This window comes from Carassius auratus, chromosome 40, assembly GCF_003368295.1.
Source record: "Carassius auratus strain Wakin chromosome 40, ASM336829v1, whole genome shotgun sequence".
Taxonomy (NCBI): Eukaryota; Metazoa; Chordata; class Actinopteri; order Cypriniformes; family Cyprinidae; genus Carassius; species Carassius auratus.
Genome location: NC_039282.1, coordinates 10,105,265 through 10,122,711, shown reverse-complemented (window position 1 = coordinate 10,122,711; position 17,447 = coordinate 10,105,265). Strand labels below are relative to the sequence as shown.

Here is a 17,447-nt window from a genome sequence, read left to right as displayed (position 1 = left end):
TCAGACACATTCCCAGCTCCAAGTATAGGAAACAGCTGGCTCTTAAGAACACTGCGGTCCTGAAATGGGGGTAATCAAGGGAGCGTCCATAATCTTGAAAGGATTAGTGACCTTTTCCAGGACATTGAATGCGAGACGGCAGCCGTTGCCCAACAGGGACTTTTAATTTTGTAAACACAACATGACAACAGCCACATCTCAAATTACCAGCCAAGAAAGCCCAATGGGAAAACTCTGATATAAACACAAAGTAGCTTACACAACCCAAGTGTGCTAACAGGCCAGAGTTGTTTTTTGATAAGGCCTCAGAAGTTATGTGCTGTCAGGAGAGCAAATGCAGTGGAATGCAGGCTGTGATGTGTTGTAACGTAAGGAGATGGGTGTGTTTAAACCATCTTTTGATGCCATCAGCTTTATACACAGAGAACCTACGTCATGCATACACACGTGTGGTAGATCTGTCTTTAATTTAGATTTAAGTGTGTTTACATAAAATACACTTAGACATGTAGAATAGTGAGCTCTAAACAAGCAGTCCTAATGGGTTTTAGGAGTGTTCAACAGTTGACTAGTATCCCAATATTTATTCCTAGCTGTCCGACTTTGTTGATTTGTTGTCTCTGTAATGACTGATGTTAATTATCAAACTTGGACATCTTGTCTGGACTTCACTGTGAGGCAAACTAACCAGGTTTCTCCATCACTTGAATGTCTAAATGAAGTTTAATTGTCTACTAAAGGCTTTTATTGAGACACATTGGAATTGTAGTAGTAGCATGTTTAGTTTACAGCACACCTTTGTTTTAAGTCTCCAAAGATGATGAAAAATATCCTTGAATAAAATTGTATGATGGTATGACTCATCTTGTTGTGTGTAACATCTCACTCAGATATTTAGATGAGAGATTAACAGTGTTTTTTTTTCCGTCTTGGGCCTTTTTAAACAAGATGGATTTTCCCATAGGTCTGGGTCAGACCTCATCTTGTTACGGGCCAACTATGTGATTTGAAAACAATGATCTTTCCCTTCTAATGAATAAGGAAGTATGTTTTGTTTTTTTTGTTTGTTTTTTTGTTGTTGTTTTTTTACGTGATCAATTATATATTTTAAGTATTTAGTTCTGGCTGTAAATATTGGTGGCAGACCAAGTCAGTCATCTTGATTTATATAACAGTAAATTATCTTTTTTTTTTTTTTTTTTTTTGGTGATCAATTATGTATTTTAAGTATTTAGTTCTGCCTGTAAATATTGGTTACCAAAAAACAACAATTACAACAACAAAACAACAAAAAAAAAAAAATAACAAAAAAAACTGTATTATTTCATGGCTACATGTCCTGCAGTTACTCTCACTAAGGACTTATAATAGTAATTTCTTCATTAGGTCACATGATAAGTAAACAGCTTACTAAGATGTTGAATAGCAATTATATATGATTAAACAATCACTAGTTTACACACACATTTCACTGCCTTGAATTTATAAATTCAGTAATCTCTCTTTGGTTGTTTTTGTTCTGTATTCTCTTTCCTGATATAAACATTGTAAAATATGATCTTTACATTGGATTTTAAGAATGTTTACATTTAAAATGTTTAGCTATAGGATATTCTTTGTTCACGGTCCTAATCGGTTGTAACTTCAGAATCAAACCTAAAGTATTTGCTGATGTAGGAGTCCTTAGGATGCTATTTTTGCTTCAAAGCCTGCTGTTCATGTGCCCTTCCCACTTTGTGTGACAACAAAGGCATTGTTTGGATTGTGTGTTTACTTATATAAGACAGGCCATAGCTTAAATGATATAGTGTCTGAATACTTTCACCTGCAAGAACTATAATGTCTCCCTCCTATCTGAGAAGTCACTCAGACCTCAATTGACCAAAGCCTTTGATTACAACATTGCTCAAGAGTGTCTTAAAGGGATAGTTCACCCCAAAAAATTTATATGTATGTTTATCTGCTTACCCCCAAGGCATCTAAGATGTAGGTGACTTTGTTTCTTCAGTAGAACGCAAACCAAGATTTTTAACACAAACCGTTGTCTTATAATGTAAGTGGATGGAAATCACAGCTAAAACATAAAGTAAAAAAACATACACAAACAAAACAAAATGAAGCCCTGCAGCTCATGATGATACACTGATGTGCAAAGACACAAAACGGTCTGTCTGTGTAAGAAACTGAACAATATTTTTTGTCTTTTCCTCTGATTCGTGCAATGTCCGAACTGTTAGAACTCTCCTGAGCGCGTCCTCCTCTGATGGGTCGTTCTTGAACGATTAGTTCATTTTGAAGAATGAGTCGTCTTGGGGAATGATTCATTCAGTCGCGCATACGCAAAATTCTATAGGTTCTGTACTGGAATTAGTCTAGTAGTTCACCTGTTTCAAAAACTCAGCCTTTAGCCGGAAAAAGAATTGATTAGTTCATCTCTTGAGCCTTCTGGTTTTTCGATTCGTTCAGTCATCATGTGACAGACCCATAAGCTTTAACCTATGCAGTCTGAGCCGGAAAGATACTTAATAATGATAATAATTGCCAACTCTTTATTATCTTTTGTTACAAAATTCAGTGTATGGAAAATAATGACAGAAATTCACACATTTATAAACTGTAAGAAGTAAAGCTACAATTTGAGACCAGAAACGAAGTAACTGTAAGAGTAAACAATAATTATTATAATGATGATGATGATGATAACTATGCACCCATTTGTAGGGAAGCTTGTAAATTAATTTCTCTATCCAATGCTGTGACGTCACGTGACAAAAGAACGAATGATAGGTTAATAGGTTCTTTTTTTCTTACTTTTTTAAGTTAAACAATACAAACATTAAAACATTAAGGCAATACACTTCAAATCCTAAAGACCAAAAAAAGGAATATATATAGATTTGTTGCCAGGGTAACTTCTTTTATACAGTCTAAGGTCAAATCTTATAGGGCTTTCACGTGATGAAGGAACGACTCAAACCCAATGATGACTCGACGGTTGAACTAATCAATAATTTTTCTGTCTCAGACTTTATAGATTAAAGCTTATAGGGCTGTCACGTGGTGAAAGAATGACTCAAATCTGAAGACTTGTCAGATAAGAGGTGAGGTGAGCTAATCATAGACTGAATACCCAGGTAAACAATGAATTCATCTTTTCTGTTTCTTATAGCATTATAGTTTTGCATTGTTTGTAGTGTGATCAAGGTTTGCGTAAGTACTAGTAGACATGTTAGGGAAGTAATGCGTAACATTTTAATTATATTTTGATAAAAATGAACGAAATTTACAAAATGGCTCAAAAAAAGATTTTCAATGTATTGCCATGAGCCGCATTTTTTTTGTATGTTTTAGTTGTGATTCCCATCCATTTAGATTATAAGAGTGATAGACTGCAATGGTTTGAGTTAAAAATCTTGGTTTGTGTTCTACTGAAGAAACAAAGTCACCTACATCTTGGGTGCCCTGGGGATAAGCAGATAAACATAAATATAATTTTTTTTGGATGAACTATCCCTTTAAGACCCTCTTGAGCAATGTTGTATTAATGTAAAGGTATTAATGTAAAATAGAAATGTGTTTTTTATCTTTATCTTTTTGATCAACTTTTGATCTTAGTGTTACGTGTTTTGTCATATTCACCTATAAATTACAACATATACACTTCCTGGCTTTTTAAACCTGGCTTGCTACATTTATTTATTTTTCCCCTGTTCCACGTTCCTTTGAAACCTCAGCTATTTATAGAACCACTTGACTGCCCATAGAAAACAACTGTCTAATCTGAAGAATGCACTGAAGTGCACTCTAAACTCGTGATTTCGCAGCTGAAGTTGTATTCCCGCTCTGCGCTCTGTCGTTGCACGAGTGTCTAAAGTGTCGGCAGTCTGTGGAGTCCTGCAGTGGACCCTTCCTGAAGCACATGTCAGCAGCTCCTCCTTCCCACTGTTCAAGCATTAGTGCGCCGCACCGCAGTCCTTAAATGCAGAGTGTGTGAGTGAAGCGGGTCGCTGTCTAATGCCAAAGAAAATGCGCTCTCTTTTTGTTTTTTTCTTATTTTTATTTTTTTTTGTATTAGCTTTATACGTTTTCGTTTGATGTTTTGTGACTATTTAGAGGGCGGGTTTAAAAGAAACTGTTAACTTATTGAGATTGTTTTGTTTGTTTTTATTAAGCATTACTCTATTTTAAGGCTACGTTGGTATCCTTTTAAGGCCTTATGTACGGGTCAATATAAAACTATTTTAGCAGACTGGACAAAGCATTTATCACCCGATTTATTTATTTGGGGTAGCGTTTTATTACTTGGGAGAGTATGATGTCTGTCTGAGGGTATTCGGCTCTCTCGTCCTCCGTCATGACCCTGGATAGTGTGGCGGTCACAGAGAGCTTCTCTGTCCGGGGATTCTGCTCCTGCTGCGGCGCAAAAATCATGCCGTACTTCTCCGACAACGCAGTCGCCTCTCAAAACCAGATCAACCAGCTGTAAGTAAAGTTAAGCTGTCATTCACTGCATTCACGAGCACAGTGGTCATACATTACGCACTGAAGTCTTTATTAGTGTTGTTTGTTTTTATCACTGCACTGACGCTGATTATCAAGTCTCGAACTTTTCTCACGGATGCAATTGGTGACGGTAAATACATTTGAAATAGTTTTCGTCACACCCTGGAAGCAGAAGTGGACATTTCTCAAGTATTTGTGACGTAACTGTGTGTGTTGTCAAAGTTGACGGGAGAGGGATGTGATTCACCAATCTGTTGACGAGGTAAATTAATTGATGAGTCATTATATAACCGTGTCACATTTATTTCCAATTAGCATGTGAAAAAGTCATGGATATATTATGATTGTGTCTCTAGTAGGTTTTTGAGGAAATCAACATAAGTAGAGGCACTCTGAAATGGCGTGTTTTGGTTGTAGTAGGTGATGTTGGGGGTTTTATGTTTGTATAATTAATATTTAATAATTAATATGCAAACTACAAACACTGCCGTTTAAAAGTTCAGTATTTAAAGTATTTAAAATTCTCATATTCACCAAGGATCCATTTTTGGGGTGGCGAAAAATATTTTTTAGCAGACTTTTTCCAGTCTTCAGCGTTACATGATCCTTCGGAAGTCATCCTAATTTGCTGATTTGGTGTTACAGAATGTGTTTTTTATTATTATCAGTGTTGAAAATAGTTTTCTGCTTTGTATTTTTGAGGAAACAGTTTGTCCGGGATTCTTCGATGAATAGAAAGTTTTTAAAAAACTGCATTTTTTGGAAATAGAAGTTTTTGTTACAGTGTCTTTATTGTCTCTTTTGATCAATTTGATGAATTTTTTTTTAATTCTTTATTTTAAACTCCCCAAAATAGTGTGTAATTTAATTGCAGTTAAATGTTTGATGAAAAATGTCCATGTCAGTGTTAGCTTCACAAAGTAGTTTTATTTATCCTCAAAATATTTTCAGATATTTTTTTTTATTTGTTAAACTTGAATGCATCCAGATAGAGATCAAGATCAGATCATGTCACTTTACAGTTCAGATTATTTGATGTAAAGTGTAAATGTTCTCCAAGTTGCTTTCAAGTTCTGATGGATATCAGTGCGAGTCAGGAAGTGGTTTGATATGTGCCAAAGATGTGACTTGTAAATGCATCAAATTGTTCAGGCTATACAGAAGTTCAGAAACTCCAAAGAAAATGAAGTACATAATGCAACAACCGATTGTATTCATTGAGGTAGTTTTGCAGAACTTGGTGAGCTGTGTCAGCTTCTGGAAAATTATGCTGTCCGGCATTATAGCTTTATCAAAAAAGTGAACTCAGTTAAATTTGCATATTGTTTGGGGATTGTAGATATTATATCTTTTACAGACATTTATGTGGCCTTTTGTAAGAGTGATGTATGCAACCCATCAAATAGCAATCATTCAAGATGCGTAAAATGTCCAAATGTAAATATCTTAAAGGGATAGAAAGAGATGTGAAAGCTTTTAATTTGTGACACCTTTCTATTCTGGACGTTTTTATGTATTTTTTTTATTTGGCAAGATTCCAGCAGTAATTATGAAAATTTGATGGTGGATCTCACAACAAACCTAACGGTTGCTAAACTGAGCTCTTACGTCAATAGCTGAATTTGATTTGAATGAGATTTTCTCATGTTTGCATGTTGTTTTGTGTTTGTGCTAACACTGCTAGCCTGACACTGTATTTTTGACCACCGCTTTTACATATTTCTGAGACCTCAGACCGCTTGAAACCACAAAATGAACTGTACTGAATGAATTGCTGTACACTCAGGCAGAGTGTGAAATCTTTACAGTCAGGCCTAAACTCCGATCCATTGGTTTCTTTTTATTTCAGTGCATAGAACAGAGATACGTGGCTTTGTTTTTAGACTGACTTTGCAGTCACCTGACATTTGTCAGTAGTTTTATTGCATTATCTGTTTTCCTCCTTATGCAGCAGAATCAGTACTGATGTTATTTATACTCGCTTCTAGGAAAGACTATCACTGGGGTGGAGTTTTTGTTTTATCTTGCAGACATTAGGCGTGAGGAACTTGAATCCACGTGAATCCACGTCATTGTTCATTTACTTTGATGTGTCAGATGATTCCTGATGAGAATCCCCTGATATAAAAACCTCCATTATTCCTCATACACTGCCAAGGCAAACAAAGCTTGGATTAGCTCTGTGTTTGTCAGCAAGTTTTAATGATTAACCTGGTAAATTACAGGTGTGATGTACTGGGAGGAAGTTGACTAGTGTGTGGAAACATGCAGTGAGAAACACAAGTTGCCTTTCCTTAAAACACCCAGTGACGGAGAGAATTTGCACAACTTCCAAGTACTGTTAAATATGCCCTTGATTGGATTAAGAATTGGCATTGTCATGGGGAAGTCTGATATATTTGAAATATAGGGCGTAATAGGTTTTGTAAAATTGCTTCCTCCTAATTCTTAGAAATGGTGTTGAAACGTCAAAAAACTAAGATGATGCTAAAGATGTCCAAATATTTTTTTAAGCAATAAGAGCATAAATCCCATGTTCTTTGAGAGTGAGAACTAGGCTGCATAAACTATTTTCTAAAATTTTAAAAATAGCATAACATAAATAGCTAGTTTTAAACACATCTATTGTTTATGGCTAGAAATCATAATATTGGAGTTATACAGACAGCACTTTCTCATAAACCAAATTGACTTCATTTCTACTAACCTAATCTTATTTGCACTATTATTGTAGAGGGTGCCGAAACACACTTTTAACTAAACATATTGCTTAAACTGAATATACAGTCTTACACACGAAAATGTTGAAATATAATTTTTCACAGTTCAAAAAGTTGTCTCTTTGCAGACATTTCTTCTCTGCTTTGCCCATTTGCCAGAACCCCCTCCTCTCTTCCTCAGTATTGCCAGCATGACTTCAGTTGATGTGGACCAATCAGAATGCAGGACTGTGAACCGGAATAGTGCCTCCCCGTCTCGCATCATTTCAAAAATCAGTTTTGCTCTAGTGTTTGATTGTCCTCATTCAGGTTTTCCAAACCTGCCTCTATTTTCAAATCTCCTTTTAGTCTATTTATGCCTGTATGTCTCTGTATTTGTGGCAAGGGGCCTAACTAGCATCTCAGAAGTTGACCGAACGCCATCTCCTGCTCTCGCTCTGAATCTCTGTCAGGCCTGAACTCATAAGGCCTTCAGCCCGGGTCTATATATATCCCTCCACTAGTGAAAGAGAGACTAATATGGCCAGGGACAGGTGGGGGTCAGGCATCTTTCAGCATGTTGCACTGCTCTCAGCGGTCCCTTGCATAGTGATGATTGGGTCTGTGCCCTAACAAGTACTGTCCAGCGCTTCATGCCAAAAGATGACCCTCCCATCCTCTTTTCATTCTCTCTCCCTAGACGAGTGGTGGCAGGTCATCTGTTTCCTCTGTCTGACCCATATGGATTCTCTTCTTCTTTTTTCTCCCGTGTGTGAATGCGTTTGCCCTTCCTTGGTGAAATGCAAGTGGGTGGAAATTACATTGTGTGGCCTCAGTGCCCTCTCTGTTCCCTTTCACAGGATATTGCGCAACTTGTTCTGCGAAAACCTGCCCAGCGCAGCTTTCCAGCTCATATTCTTGACATGACTAAGCTTTTGGGGTTTAGGAAACAGCGATCTGCATTTTAAACTGCATTATCTCGATCAGTATATTAATAATTAACCTGAAGTACTTGTCTTAAATGTTATACTCCATCTCAAACCATTTTTTTTTTTTTTTTATAAAACATGAAGATTTTCTGAACAAGCATCAATGTAGAGATTTCATGGAATATTTTTACTTTTTAAAATTAATTTGGAACACCACAGGACCAAATTTATATTTTAACTTTTTTACATGTAAACCTCCGGAGACAGTCAATAATCTTTATCACACCCTGATGTTGTAATCAAGCATTTTGCATGCTTTCTGCTATCTTGCAAAAAGTAACAAAGTTTCATCCCAATGCTCTTTCAGCTGTCATGTTTGGCAACATGAGATGGTATACAGTAGCCACCAACACTGTTCAAATCCATCAGCATACATTCACTCTGCTGTTTATTTTTAGGTTTGTAAAATTAGCCACTAACCTGTATCAGCCTGCAGCTAATATCCCCTCGTGTACTGATAGAAGCGCAAACTGCAGAGCATGAAGAACTTTAACAGAACAAAATTAACATTTTATCACACCTGCAATAGCAAGTGTGCATCATGTGCTGGTCATGAAACTATATTTTGCATTTTGCACAAAATATAATCTACTGTTCAAAAGTTTAAAGTCTGTGTTTTAAAATAAGAGTTTAAAATGTGATTTATTAATGTGAAGGCATAGCTGAATTTCAGCAGCCGTTGCTAAAGTCTATGATCTTTCAGAAATCATTCTAATAAGATTTGGTGCTCAAGAATGTTGTTTGCATTTTGTGCTTAACAAGTGTTAGTTTTGGACCCTGGGTCTGACTAAAAGAGAAAGGCCATGAGATAGACAGGAGACAAAAACTGAGACTAGAGGGGGAGGAAACAGCTGGGTCAGGGGTGACTGGGATGTGGGAAATGAGCTCAGCTGAGCCCGATGTTTTTTTTTTTTTTTTTTTCTCTTTGTGTTTTTATTCGGGGTGTGACTGCCCTGGGCTTCTTGCCTTCCCTCAATTCTGCAATCCTTCCTCCCCCAAAATTCTGAGACCGAGAGCTTGTTTCCGCAGAATTACCCAGATTCCTCAGAAGTTCCTCCGAGGGTACTTTTCGGAGTCAGACGTGGAAAGTCTGAAGCCTTTGGCATGTGATACAGGAGCAGCAGTTTATGAGCGGGACCTCGGGTCACTGTAATTGTTGAGTTGAAGGAGGTGCTTCGTAACGACAGCTGTTACAGGTCAAATGTTCCCCGCTCTGTTACCGAGCCTCTGCCGGGCAGAGGCCACAGTCATGCCGAAAAACAACAGCGTCTCCATAGTGATTTCTGGGAACAATCTCTCTCGCACGCAGCATGAAGCCCTTCACATATTTTATGTCACTTTGAGGTTTGAGATTGATCCTCTTGATGTTCTGAGAGCGCAAGTGCTCAAACGCGTATGTGAATGCTTGGTGGTCCTTTATGCCAAGTTGGCGAGCATTTCTTTTTACATTACATTTCAAGATCTAAATGTTGACCATTTAACTACATTTTCTATTTTAATATAATATGTGTAATAATATTCTTTTCTCTCTATTGCTGTTTTTGTCAACAGGATCAGCGAGAACTTCCTGACGGTCGAAGGTACCGCCCTCTTCCTCCCGCGGGGAAATGGCTCCTCCCCTTCATCAGCACCCCGCATCACACAGCGGCAGAACAAACACACAGGTATGAAACGGCACGAAAGGTTCTCTTGACACAATCATTTTGTGATTCTCCAGCTGTCAGATGCACCTCGATAAAATGTTTATATGGAATCTGTTATGGAATCTGTCTCTGTTGTTTTCAGTTTTGCTTTGAGCTGTACCATATGGCAATGTGTATGACTGGCCTAGATATGAATATTTTTGCGCATGCATTTGCATTCATGTTGATAGACCTACTGCTGTGTCTGCAGATAGACAGCATTGATTTCATTATGAGACCCATATGAATGCATTATGAATATGCCCTAGGAACTGTCAGTCTTTTATAATAGTAAATATTTTATTAATCTTTTCTAGTCTTTAATCTTTTTTTTTATGAACAAAAATATATATTGATGTAAAATGTTGACGAAGCATATGTCTGGTGTGGGAGGAAGTGAAATTGACCTTTGAGGAATTAAACTGTAGTATGCAAATGTCACTGCATTATTATCTGGGAGGTTCATGGTTGTTAATGGCTCCTTCACAGGTGACCTCCAGCAGCATTTGCAGACCATGTTGACCCTGCTGCGCCCAGAGGACACCATCCGCCTGGTAACTACTACTATTCCAACCTAATTAATCAAAACACAAGTCATGATCAGAATGCTGATCGTGTCTCTGTCACAGGCCGTCCGGTTAGAGAGTGCTTACGCCCTGCGGACACGGTACATGGTCATCGTCTCCACAAACGGTAGACAGGACACTGAAGAAAGTGTGGTTTTGGGAATGGACTTTACCAATTCAGACAGGTCAGTATAATGCAGATGCTCTGATACATTAATTTAGCATTTGCTGCTCTAGAAAGTGGTACTCATAACATGTGATCATGTGTTTACTGCAGCACTTGCACAGTTGGGCTGGTTTTACCCTTGTGGAGCGATACGCTTATACACTTGGATGGAGACGGGTGAGGCATAACATGCACACACAAACTAAGTTCTGCATTTTTAAACAACTTGTACTTTAAGTACTGAGTGGGAGATTGATAAAGTATTCACACTGAACGTGTTGTTTTCCTCTCATTAGTGGCTTCAGTGTGTCCACTGTTAACCGAGTCCATGTATTCAAACCGGTCTCTGTGCAGGCCATGTGGTAAGTGCCAGTAAAGACAGCTTTTTTCACATTCATTCTCTTTTTTTTTTTTTTTACATGGTGTTAATGTATTTTCTCTCTCGCACATGCTCATAGGTCAGCCTTGCAGTCCTTGCATAAGGTTTGCGAGGTGGCCCGATGTCATTACTACTACCCTGGCAGTCTATTCCTGACCTGGGTCAGTTACTATCAGAGCCGTGTGACTTCCGACCAGCACTGCATCAATGAGTGGAACGCCATGCGAGACGTGCAGTCCCACCGTGCAGACTCGCCTGTGCTGTTCACCGATGTGTGAGTAACATATAATATATACCACTGTTCAGTAAGCTTGCTTAATAAAATATTATTGTTTTATTACATTTTTGATCAGATAAATGTAGCCTTTGTGAGCTTATGGGACTTTCTTCAAAAATATAAGAAACATACCAATCCCAGTTCTCACTTTTTTTATTTTGCTTGGGTATTATGGGCGAATGGGTCAATGTCCTCATGAAGCAAGGGTGTTGTTATTGTGCTTTTTGAATTTAGGGCCAAGCTGATGTTTACAAAGCGTGAGTTCTCATGTAGTCAATAGTGGTGAAGTGCAGTGTTTGGGTTGTAAATCAGTCCTTGTTTTTGGAAAAGTGAGACACGTGCATGTACACACAGTCAAGCGGCTGTCTGATGCAAGCTCAAAGTTCAATCGTATAGGCCAAGAGGGAAAGTTTTCGGTGGAGCAAGTTAAGGAGGCATGGTGTTCTTCTGAATAAGATCGAAATGTTGTTGCCAAATTGATGAGATGAACGCTAACTTCTTAGATCAACTGTGGTCTGATATTGTAATCTTTCTAAGATGTTGCCTGAACTGTAGTGGGGAATTTCCCCACAGTTGGAGGAATTTCCACGTGCATGTGTTTTTAAAATGCATGACTATGCATGCTTGCTTTTTATAGTTCCATGCTGAGATTTGTTTACAGTCGGAAAAATTGGCGGGACAGATAGGTAGAGTGACTGACAGATGGAAACAGGTGGCCTGAGAAGGGTAGTGAAAATTGTCGACCTAGTAGATACTTTGTGACCCAGAAACAGAGCTACTATGTTGAGCCATAGAGAGAATATTTTCCTCGAGAGGTGAGAGGGTAGTGAAGCTTATCTATTCTTTTTAGACATCCTGTAAACCTCCGGTGCCCACTGAATGCATTTGAATTAAGTTAACTGACACAGCGAAGGTAACGAGTTCTTCATAACTTTTTATGATTTAGTATGGGCACTTTACTTGGATATGCATAGGAATATGATGGGATTGTATCTCCATCAAAGTGGCATATGTAAACATGTTTAACTTTCCAACATAGGGGCTTTTCATCCCTCGGATTGTCAAACCTGTTGCCCTCATGCACACAGCCACCAGCTGAAGGTCTTGACCTACATTAGCAGTGTTTTTAAGGTTACTGATAGTGATTAAGAACACAGTGCAGTCCCCTGGGAGCCAATCAGTGCTTGAATTGTTATCATTGAAGAGACAAGCCTAGGGATGACGCACATTTACCATTTTCACATACTGCAACTGAACTGGGATTTGATTTCTAATTGTTTGTTTAAATCAAACAAAGGCTTTGTTTTGAGGTTTCTGTTTTTTTGTGAAGCCTAAATCGAACAATACCACACAGGTATACAAAGAATCATTCTAAGTGAGACGCACCTTACATTGATTTATGATTCCGGGTTTCGTGTATACAGGCCAACCGAGAGAGAGCGCACAGAGAGACTGATTAAGACCCGTTTGAGAGAGATCATGATGCAGAAGGACCTGGAAAACGTCACTTCAAAAGAGGTACGAACATCCAGTGTGTGCATATTGTGTGCAAGTCAAGAAGATAGCTTCAGTAAAACCCAACAAAATCTTGAAGTCTTAAATAATGGCGGTCAATCTTAAGGTTCACATCAAAAACTGGTAACATACTCGATAATAACTTTTCAGATTCGGACGGAGCTGGAGATACAGATGGCTTGCAACCTGCGAGAGTACAAGGAGTTCATCGATAATGAGATGATCGTCATCCTGGGCCAGATGGACAGCCCCACAGAGATCTTTGACCACCTCTACCTGGTAGGTCTACCACCCTGTTGTCTATACTCTTCACTGATGAGAACTAATCAACTATGGATTTTAGGACTTGGTTGTTCAGTTCTGCTCCTGGAGGGCCACTAGCATGCAGAGATTAGTTAATGACCCCAGTTAAACATAGCTGAACCAGATGTCTTCAGGCATACTAGGAACTCTTGGAGCAAGTTGGAGCTAATCTCTGCAGGACATCCCTGCTTCAGGAGTATCAACCATAACACTTGATTTCTGTTTGTGTTCCCAGGGTTCAGAGTGGAATGCCTCAAATCTTGAGGAGCTCCAAAACAGTGGGTAGGTGATACTGTTATTCCAGGCCTCTCTTTTTAAACGAATACATCCGCTCGGCTGCATGCAGTCATTGTTAATTTTACCACCCCCACTTCCTCAGAGTTCGCTACATCCTGAATGTGACGCGGGAGATTGATAATTTCTTCCCCGGGCTTTTCGAGTACCACAACATCCGAGTGTATGACGAGGAAGCCACAAACCTCTTGGAGTATTGGAATGACACCTACAAGTTCATTTCCAAAGCCAAGTAAGTAGAAAGACTGCTTCTGAAGTTCTGGTGCTTTTGACGTTCCGATCCATGCCGCCGCTTTTCTGTGGAAGTGTGCTTTAAAGAATCCCTTGTCATCCAGGAAAGCTGGGGTGAAGTGTCTGGTGCACTGCAAGATGGGAGTGAGTCGTTCTGCCTCCACCGTGATTGCATATGCTATGAAGGAGTACGGCTGGGACCTGGAGAGAGCGCTTGACCATGTGAAGGAACGGCGCTCCGTCACCAAACCAAACCCATCCTTCATGAAGCAGCTTGAAGAGTACCAGGGTATCCTGCTAGCCAGGTATGGGCCACCTTTGGTCAGAATGCTTATTTGAAATTCTCTTTATCTCACACACCCTTACCTGTTTAGCCAAAGAATAGCCTCACTGACACACATTGACTTTTCTCTAAAAAGAAGGTCAGCAGAGAGCCAGGTTGAAGTTTAGATGTATTTGTTTTGTATTTTGACTCAATGGTGTTGAGTTTCGTTGCCATTGTTATCTTATATATATATATATATTATGCAAGTCTCTCCACATTCCTTTTGTTGTGCAGCTTTTATTGTCATACTTGCTTTTGTGTTTGCATGCCCATTCACACACCCTGAACTATTTTGTATGTTTAAAAGATCGGTCACCACCCTCAGTGATTCAGGCGACCTGTTTCTATCACATCAATGAAAGATGCTCATCTGACACTGTTGTCTCTTTCTTTCTTTCTTTCTCTTTTGCTTGCTAATTCTTTCAGCAAACAGAGGCATAACAAGCTGTGGCGTTCCCACTCAGACAGCGATCTTTCAGAGGGTCACAAGCCGCTATGCAAGGCTCCACGCTCGCTGGACAGCTCAGAACCTCACAACAACTACGGTCCTCCTACCATTCAGCAGATACTGGACATTGCTGTGCTTGAGTCCTTTACCAATCCACAGCCTGATAAGAGCAACAGTCACACCAAATTGGGTGATTTGCCCTCTAAGCTGGAACATCAAGACCCTGTCCTCCCACCTCGTCCCAGACAACGAGTGGCCACAGTGGTGCCTGAGCAGAATATAGTGAAGAACTCTCGCTTGAACATCGCGGTGAGCGAGCCTGTTGCTCGTCGCCATCCTCCTCCAACTCTACACATCCTCGCTCCTTCTCTTTCACCAGAGAAAGGAGAGGGTGAACCAACTTCAGACCTCAACGCCCAGTCATCTCACCATGTGCCTGAGCCAAAAACAGACTGTGTTGAATTGTCCCTGAACACACCTGATCAAAATGACTCTTATCAAGTGTCACAAAGTTTAGAACTTTGTCTGGAAGGTGCTCTCAGTAAAGATGAAGGGAATCTGCCGCCTTCAAGCACGCCCGAGGCTGACAGCCCCTCAGGAGCCCCTGCGGTACCCAGGCTGGACTCCAGTGATGATAACAACAACCCCAGGACTGCAGATCTGAGAACAACAGATGACTTTGTGGATGCTGGCACATCCTGCCTTAGCACAGATAGCACTGACTTCTTTAGCACCAGAGAGAAATTCCTCTGCCTGTCTCAGGATAGTCCGCCTCGCTCTGAAACAGCCGCTGTCTTGCCACCTCAATCCAGATGCACCCCACCCTTGGATGATTCCAGTGAGGCAGCTGATGAGGTAAGAGTTGGCACTCACTTCAGAGATCATTGCACTTCCTGATTGGTCATGTCCAAAGATAAATAATAAAACATGAATGGGAATGACTCCTTTATTAATCAGTAAATGATACATGAAGTATAGGCAAGTGACACCAGTACAAAACTGCCTCCTGTTGGTTTAACCTAGAATTGCACTTAAAGGGACAGTTCAAAAATGACATTTTATTGTAATTTACTCACCCTCATTTTATTTAAAACCTGACAAAAACACTGACTGACTTCTGTGGAACACAAAAGAACAACATTTGGGCTTTCAATTTTTTACAAAATAAAGCAAAAATAAACTACTTTAATTCTCTGAAACGTTGTGTGAGGATTGACCCAAATTTGCAAAGTATTTTCACTTTGGGATGAACTATTCCTTTAATGTGGCAACATTTACTTTAAAGTGGTAAGCTCTCTTTATTGAGAATGAAATGGAACAATGCAGTTACCTCTTGTAATTAATATTTCTGTGTTTCTCCTTCCTAGTGTCACACCCACTCAGAGACCAATAGAGATGTAGTGCTCCACCTCCCTCACAATGACAACAGTGTGTGTGTGCGTCATATAGTTACTGAACTGGAATCCATATCACACACCTGCCGTCCTCCACTGGCACGCACGTCCCCTCAATCTGCTACACTGGACGGGGTGGATGAGGAATTGGCTTCAGTTACTAATTCTCCCACCGACAGACCCTCAGGATCTGTGCGCCGGGCCACCGAGCAGTTGGAGCTTATACTACGTCAGGGTCAAGAGGTTCCTTGCTCTGGGTCTCCTCCTCCTTCCCCGTGTTTGGACTGTTCAGAACCACAATCTTACTTCAGTAAGCCAGAGAGCCCTGCAGCTCTGACCTGTACTGATCCCCAAAAAACTACAGATGGAACAGTAGATGACACCAAAGTGCTTGATGATGAGGATTCTGGTATAATCCCTGATTCTTCCTTCTCGGTCTGTCTTGAAGAGAGCGTTTCAGTGGAGGCCGACCAGATCACTTTGAACCCCACTCCCGAGCCCAGCTCTGGTTCTTCTTCTCTGTTGTGGCTTGAAGGTGTGACCGAGCTGGAGACGGATGTAGACGACCCATTGAGGCCCCATGTCCGACTGACATGTAGCAATGAGGACTTGCAGAAGATCCAGGAGACTCTAAGGGAGATCCAGGCATTTTTATACGAGGCTGGAGGATTGGGGTTGTGCAGTGGACAAGTGGAGGAGAACCAGTTACATGAAGACAAGGAGGACTCAATAGATGGGGAGCAGCACACAGAACCAAAAGCACCTGCGATGTGGCAGAGAGCCATGGAAATTGAGACCCGAATTAGACTGGCTGGTCTCACCCCTCCTTCGCTCATGAAACGCTCTGCCTCACTAGCTAAACTAGACCAGCTAGAGCTGTGTACTAATGACTTGAGCAACTGGGACTTCCACCCGGCTACCAATGGGTTTCATCAACCCTCCTTGCCACTGACCCACAGCAATGATGATGCCCATAAAAAGCAGCGCGTTCTACCTCAGAACCCTTCTGCCCCTGATTCCACCGTTCATTTGATGGAGGTGGGCAGGACTGAAGGCTCAGCCCACCTCTCAACCTCATGCCCACAGCCAAGTCAAGTGGGTGGAGCCAGTCCCCCTGAACACACCCCAATCGAGCCTACCGTTTCGGTGTCCACGCGACAGCAACAACATGTGAAGACTCACCCCACTCGTCGTTTCCGCAAAGCGTTGGACAAGAAAAAGACAATCACTGTTTTGTATAACACCATGTGACGATGAACTTTTCACACGCTGATTTTTGTCGGCGTGAAGGACTATCTCCGACTACAACCAATTCAAGTTTCATTCAGTGAAGTCTAAGCTAAATCTGTATGCTACTGTAGGTGTGAATGAGTGACTATATGTCAGATTTGTGTTCAAAATCTTTCAGGTAGCAACTCAGACAAGGGGGCTGTTTCATAAAACATGCACTTTACTCTCTTGTTTCTCTTTTTTATAGTTATTGTTTTGTTTTTTAGATAGCATTTGTATTTTAATATTTTTGCACTGGTTTGAATGGTAGAGTTGACTGTATGTCTGACAGCATGTGGAGTCATGATTCTGTTTGAAACCAAGCTAAATTTGTTGGTAAACTTTTTGTTTTTTAATCTTGTGCTTTAGCTGTGACTATTATAAAATAAAACGGCACTATTTTAATT

The 17,447-nt window shown here is 40.1% G+C and overlaps 2 protein-coding genes across 2 annotated transcripts in view; one reads left to right on the top strand and one right to left on the bottom strand.

Moving 5' to 3' along the window:
- LOC113058534 (ankyrin repeat domain-containing protein 13B-like) overlaps positions 1-17,447 on the bottom strand; it is a 58,121-nt gene that overhangs the window by 21,730 nt on the left and 18,944 nt on the right. The window lies entirely within an intron of this gene.
- LOC113058532 (protein phosphatase Slingshot homolog 2-like) lies at positions 3,535-17,445 on the top strand. Its single transcript, XM_026226507.1, has 14 exons — positions 3,535-4,482; positions 9,743-9,855; positions 10,363-10,427; positions 10,503-10,624; positions 10,717-10,782; positions 10,902-10,967; positions 11,064-11,258; positions 12,686-12,779; positions 12,927-13,055; positions 13,315-13,361; positions 13,459-13,605; positions 13,709-13,909; positions 14,356-15,232; positions 15,745-17,445. The coding sequence occupies exons 1-14, from the start codon at positions 4,355-4,357 to the stop codon at positions 17,020-17,022; spliced, it is 3,528 nt and encodes a 1,175-aa protein (XP_026082292.1). The 5' UTR covers positions 3,535-4,354; the 3' UTR covers positions 17,023-17,445.

Coding starts and splice junctions, on each gene's coding strand:
- LOC113058532 (XM_026226507.1), top strand. CDS start 4,355: ATGACCCTGGATAGTGTGGCGGTCACAGAGAGCTTCTCTGTCCGGGGA. Junction 10,968..11,063: donor GTCTCTGTGCAGGCCATGTG/GTAAGTGCCAGT, acceptor ACATGCTCATAG/GTCAGCCTTGCAGTCCTTGC. Junction 13,056..13,314: donor TCTTTGACCACCTCTACCTG/GTAGGTCTACCA, acceptor TTGTGTTCCCAG/GGTTCAGAGTGGAATGCCTC.